Source organism: Lynx rufus, unplaced genomic scaffold (assembly GCF_022079265.1).
Source record: "Lynx rufus isolate CCGP_SWC_20201006 ecotype Redwood Valley unplaced genomic scaffold, mLynRuf1.p SCAF_7, whole genome shotgun sequence".
Lineage (NCBI taxonomy): Eukaryota > Metazoa > Chordata > Mammalia > Carnivora > Felidae > Lynx > Lynx rufus.
Window position 1 is genome coordinate 82,246,995 of NW_025814889.1, and position 4,924 is coordinate 82,251,918.

Consider the following 4,924-nt stretch of genomic DNA (forward strand, 5'->3'; position numbering starts at 1 on the left):
TAGGCAGATGCTTCCAGACCTAAAGCAACACCAAGCAAGACTTGGTGCCTGAGCTTCTGAGCCAGACAAGCTACGCCCTGCTTCTGTTCCTCCCCTGCCAACCCAGTCACACAGATCAGACCTTGCACCTGGACTGAAAGAGCTCCTGCTGTACGAAAGGCAACTGATATGAACGAGAAAGGCTTGCAATGAGGAGTCTGGGAGAAGAGAGTTATCACCAGGAAGCATGGTCCCACACAGTGCCTTGAACCTCAGAAAAGAGCAGAAATTGCTCAATTATCGCACAAGATGGGCACAACTGCCCTCTTTCCTCAACCTTCCCTCCAGTGTATGTTTTTGCAGCTTTGCACCTACAAATAAGACAGGTCAAGGCCATAAGAGGAGACCCCAGAAGCAGAGCTCTGAGAAGCATGTCAGTGGCTTGGGCCCTCGAACTGGGCAGGCCAGGGAACCTCACACTCACAATGCAGAGCAGGCCAGATCCCTGGGGACCGAGGGTCCTAGCTTCTCCCTCCTCTGAAAACATCCAAGGATCAGGCCCTTATCTTTAGTAACTCGAAGGAATCAAGGGCTCCAAAGGTATCTCTTCACAAGCCGCTTCATTGCCCCCGTGACCTCCTTGTTCCTCAGAGTGTAGACAAAAGGGTTGAACACAGGAGTGACAACTGTGTAGAAGAGAGCAAGGATCTGGTCCGTGTCCTGAGAGGAGCCTGCCCAAGGCCTCATATATGCAATAGTCCCAGTCCCAAAAAAGAGTATGACCACAAACAGGTGGGAGGAACAGGTAGAGAAGACTTTTCGACGTCCCTGGGATGTTGTGACCCCAAGGAGGGTGGCAAGGATGCAGGCATAGGAGGCTACGATCAGTAAGAAGGGGGTCAGGATAAAGGCTATCGTGATGGCAAGATTGCCCACTTCGCCCCAGAAGGTGCTGGCACTAGCCAGCCTCAGCACAGGCAGGATGTCACAGAGGAAGTGGTGGATTGTGTTGGCACCACGGAAGGGCAAAGTGAAGATGAAGAGGGAGTGAGTGGTGCCTGTAATGATGCCCATGAGGTAGGAGGCCCCTGCCATGCTCACACAAGCTTCCTGGTTCATCAGAGTGGTATAATGCAGCGGCCGGCAGATGGCAGCATAGCGGTCATAGGCCATGGCAGTGAGCAAGCAGCATTCAGCAATGCCAAAGAGGGCAAAGAAATACAGCTGGGTGAAGCAGCTGGCAGGTGAGATGGTGGGGCAGGAGGCGAGGAGATCAGCCAGCATCCTAGGCACGACGGTTGTGGTGTAGAGGATTTCCACCGTGGAGAAGTGGCGAAGGAAGAAATACATGGGCAAGTGCAGGGCACGGTCTGCCAGCGTGAGGAGGATGATGAGGGAGTTGCCCAGCAAGGTGACCAGGTAGATGCAAAGCACCCCCCAAAACAGAGGACCCCGAAGGGGACCAAAACCCGAGAACCCCAGCAAAACAAACTCAGTTACTGCTGTGCCATTGCCACTACCCATATCCTCAAGTCCAGACTGGAAGAAGGAGCCGGGCAGGGGCTCATGCAGCACCAGAAGGCAGCCAGGCAAAGGCAAAGGCTCCTGCTGCAGCAGGAAAGGCATGAAATAGTCTACAGGAACATTCCAGTTACCAGGAATGAGATGCGTGAGCACCTGAGCCGGTAGCAATTCCCTCCCAGAAACTCCCTCAGAACAGAAAGAAGACAAACCAGAGGAACAGAAGGAGAATGGGAGGCCTTCCTTAAGCCTGGGAACTGGAAAGACATCAGGGTGGTCCTTCTATTCACTGAATTCTGGGTTCGAGGAGCAAAGAGCTGGTACAGGTAAAAGAGCTCCCTTTGAGAAAGTCGTGGTGAAAATGGGCAGAAAGATGGGTGAGCAGACAGAATAAACAAAGCTAGCAGCAAACTGGAAGAAAAATAGATCAACCATGAGGCAGAGGAAGAGCTGGAGTGGGAACAAGAGAAGAAAGAGAAGGCACAGGATCACAGGCTAAAGAGAGAAGGCACAGGGTGCTTTTACCTACAGATGAGTCCCCACAGCCCTCAGGATGCCTTCCTTGGCAGCACATCAACAGGTGCTCTGCCCCCCCCCCCAAGAGCCAGATTCCCAGAGGATAGGGAGGGGAAATAGGCAACGGAAGCCAAGGAGAGTGTTAGAGTCTTTTTTAGGCTGCAGAAAGTTTATTAAGAATTTCAAATAATTTACGTAAATAGTCCACCTTCAAGGAGGGGAAGGATAACTCCCCACTCCTTAAGTGTGGGCTACATATAGTGACTTTCTGGAAAGAAGGTGACAAAAGAGTAACTTTACAGAGAAGCAACCTGACAAACACCACCTCAACCAAGTGATAATCAGCTGTGTCAAATCATGTTGATAGTATGTACCTTTGATCTCGTGTGATGACAATGGCATGTCCCTCCTGTGGCCTTTCTCCTGAAACCCATAACTGCAGGCTAATCATAAGAAAAATGTCAGACAATTCTAATAGAGACACATGCTACAAAATATCTGACCAATACTCCTCAAAACTGTCAAGGAAGGTCATCCAAAACAAGGAACATCTGAGAAACTACAGAGCATAACAACTAAATGAAATGTAGTATCCTTGAAAGGGGGAAAAAAAAAAAGAATATTGGGCCAAAACTAAGGAAATCTGAACAAAGCGTGAATCTTAGTTAATAATAACATATCAGTATTGGTTCACTAATTGTGACTAATGTATCATACTAATATAAGATGTTACTAATAAAGGAAACTGGACATGGAGTATTTTTTTTAATGTTTTATTTATTTTTGAGAGAAAGACAGAGTGTGAACAGGGGAGGGGCAGAGAGAAAGGGAGATAGAATCCAGAGCAGGGTCCAGGCTCTGAGCTGTCAGCACAGAGCCTAATGTGGGGCTCGAGCTCAGAAACTGCGAGATCATGACCGGAGCCCAAGTCAGGCATTAAACCAACTGAGCCACCCAGATGCCCCAGACACAGAATACTTGGGAACTAGGTGTACTATCTTTGTAATTTTTCTGTAAGTCTAAAACTATTCTTAAAAATGTTTATATTTATTTCATTATTTAATGTTTATTTTTGAAAAAGAGAGAGAGAGACAGAGCATGAGTGGGGGAGGGGCAGAGAGAGAGGGAGACACAGACTCTGAAGCAGGCTCCAGGCTCCCAGATGTCAGCACAGAGCATGATGCAGGGCTTGAACTCACAATCCATGAGATTATGACTTGAGCTGAAGTTGGATGCTTAACCAACTGAGCCACCCAGGCACCCCAAAAATGTTTATTTTTAAAAGTTTGTTTTTAAAGGTTAATTTATTTAAATTTTTTTTTATTTTTTTTTTAATTTTTTTTTTCAACGTTTATTTATTTTTGGGACAGAGAGAGACAGAGCATGAACGGGGGAGGGGCAGAGAGAGAGGGAGACACAGAATCGGAAACAGGCTCCAGGCTCTGAGCCATCAGCCCAGAGCCCGACGCGGGGCTCGAACTCACGGACCGCGAGATCGTGACCTGGCTGAAGTCGGACGCTTAACCGACTGCGCCACCCAGGCGCCCCTTTAAATTTTTTTTTAAATAGAAGTGAATTTATTGACAGAGAAAGGTGTTTACAACATATTATTACATGATAAAAGCAGGGTTAAAAGACCAATAAATTCTTAATATAAAATATATATCAGATAGATAGACAGATGGAAAGCAAAGTAGTAAATGATAGGCTCTGAATGAAAAAGACGTGGAGTTTGTGTGTGTGTGTGTGTTGTTTACTTTTTTAATATGTTTTTGATCCAATGATCATAGAGCAGGAAAAAATAATTTATAAAATATTAAAAGAAAAAGATGAAATTTGTTTTAACATATTTTGATATTTAAAAAAAATTTTAATGTTTATTTATTTTTGAGAGACAAAGAGGGACAGAGCATGAGCAGGGGAGGGATAGAGAGAGAGAGGGAGACACAGAATCCAAAGCAGGCTCCAGGCTCTGGGCTGTCAGCACAGAGCCCCATGCAGGGCTCGAACCCACGAACCGTGAGATCATGACCTCAGCAGAAGTCTGACACTCAACCGACTGAGCTATCCAGGCGCCCCTAACATATTTTGATATTTTTAAATGTCTAATTTATTTTCAACCAATGATGCCTACTTACACCTTTGGAAATGTTTTTATTAATAGTTTGATTATGCAATTTGAATTAGTAGTGAGTGTTTCTGAATATTTCAAAAGCTGTGAGTGGAACACTGCGATGGACACTTAGGTTGTTTTCAGATTTTTTTTCTAATTTTTTTTTCAACGTTTATTCATTTTTGGGACAGAGAGAGAGACAGAGCATGAACAGGGGAGGGTCAGAGAGAGAGGGAGACACAGAATGGGAAACAGGCTCCAGGCTCTGAGCCATCAGCCCAGAGCCCGGCGCGGGGCTCGAACTCACGGACCGCGAGATCGTGACCTGGCTGAAGTCGGACGCTTAACCGACTGCGCCACCCAGGCGCCCCAGGTTGTTTTCAGATTTATGATGTTCCTACAATTTCCAATTTAAAAGAGTTACAAATAAAAACAGCAGGGGGCGTGGGAAGTCTGGAAATTGACCCCAAAAGGTAGATTTTTTTTTCCTGAAGAGTGCACAATTCCCGAGTTTGTTCAAAATGGGATCGCATCACTCCCCATGTGGTGAATCTCAGAATAGCCACGTTCTGTCTGCACAGGACGGAAGAGCTTCTCAGTTGGTAACCTCCTAGGGAGCTTCTCAGTTGAAATCTGAAATCTGTCCCTGTACTCAAGAGAGCAGGGAGAGTTGAGAGAAAGAGACAGCCACTCTAAGCTGGTAGGTGGCATTTTTAATAAGCAAAGGGAACTTACAGATGAGGCTTATCTTGGGCGACAGCAAAGAGAATGGATCCCTGCACCTGCCTGCTGCAC

At 46.3% G+C, this 4,924-nt stretch overlaps 1 protein-coding gene across 1 annotated transcript; it reads right to left on the reverse strand.

Moving 5' to 3' along the window:
* Positions 1-564: 564 nt before the first annotated feature.
* LOC124501123 (olfactory receptor 9-like) lies at positions 565-1,503 on the reverse strand. Its single transcript, XM_047065090.1, has one exon. The coding sequence runs from the start codon at positions 1,501-1,503 to the stop codon at positions 565-567; it is 939 nt and encodes a 312-aa protein (XP_046921046.1).
* Between the last annotated feature and the right edge of the window lie 3,421 nt (positions 1,504-4,924).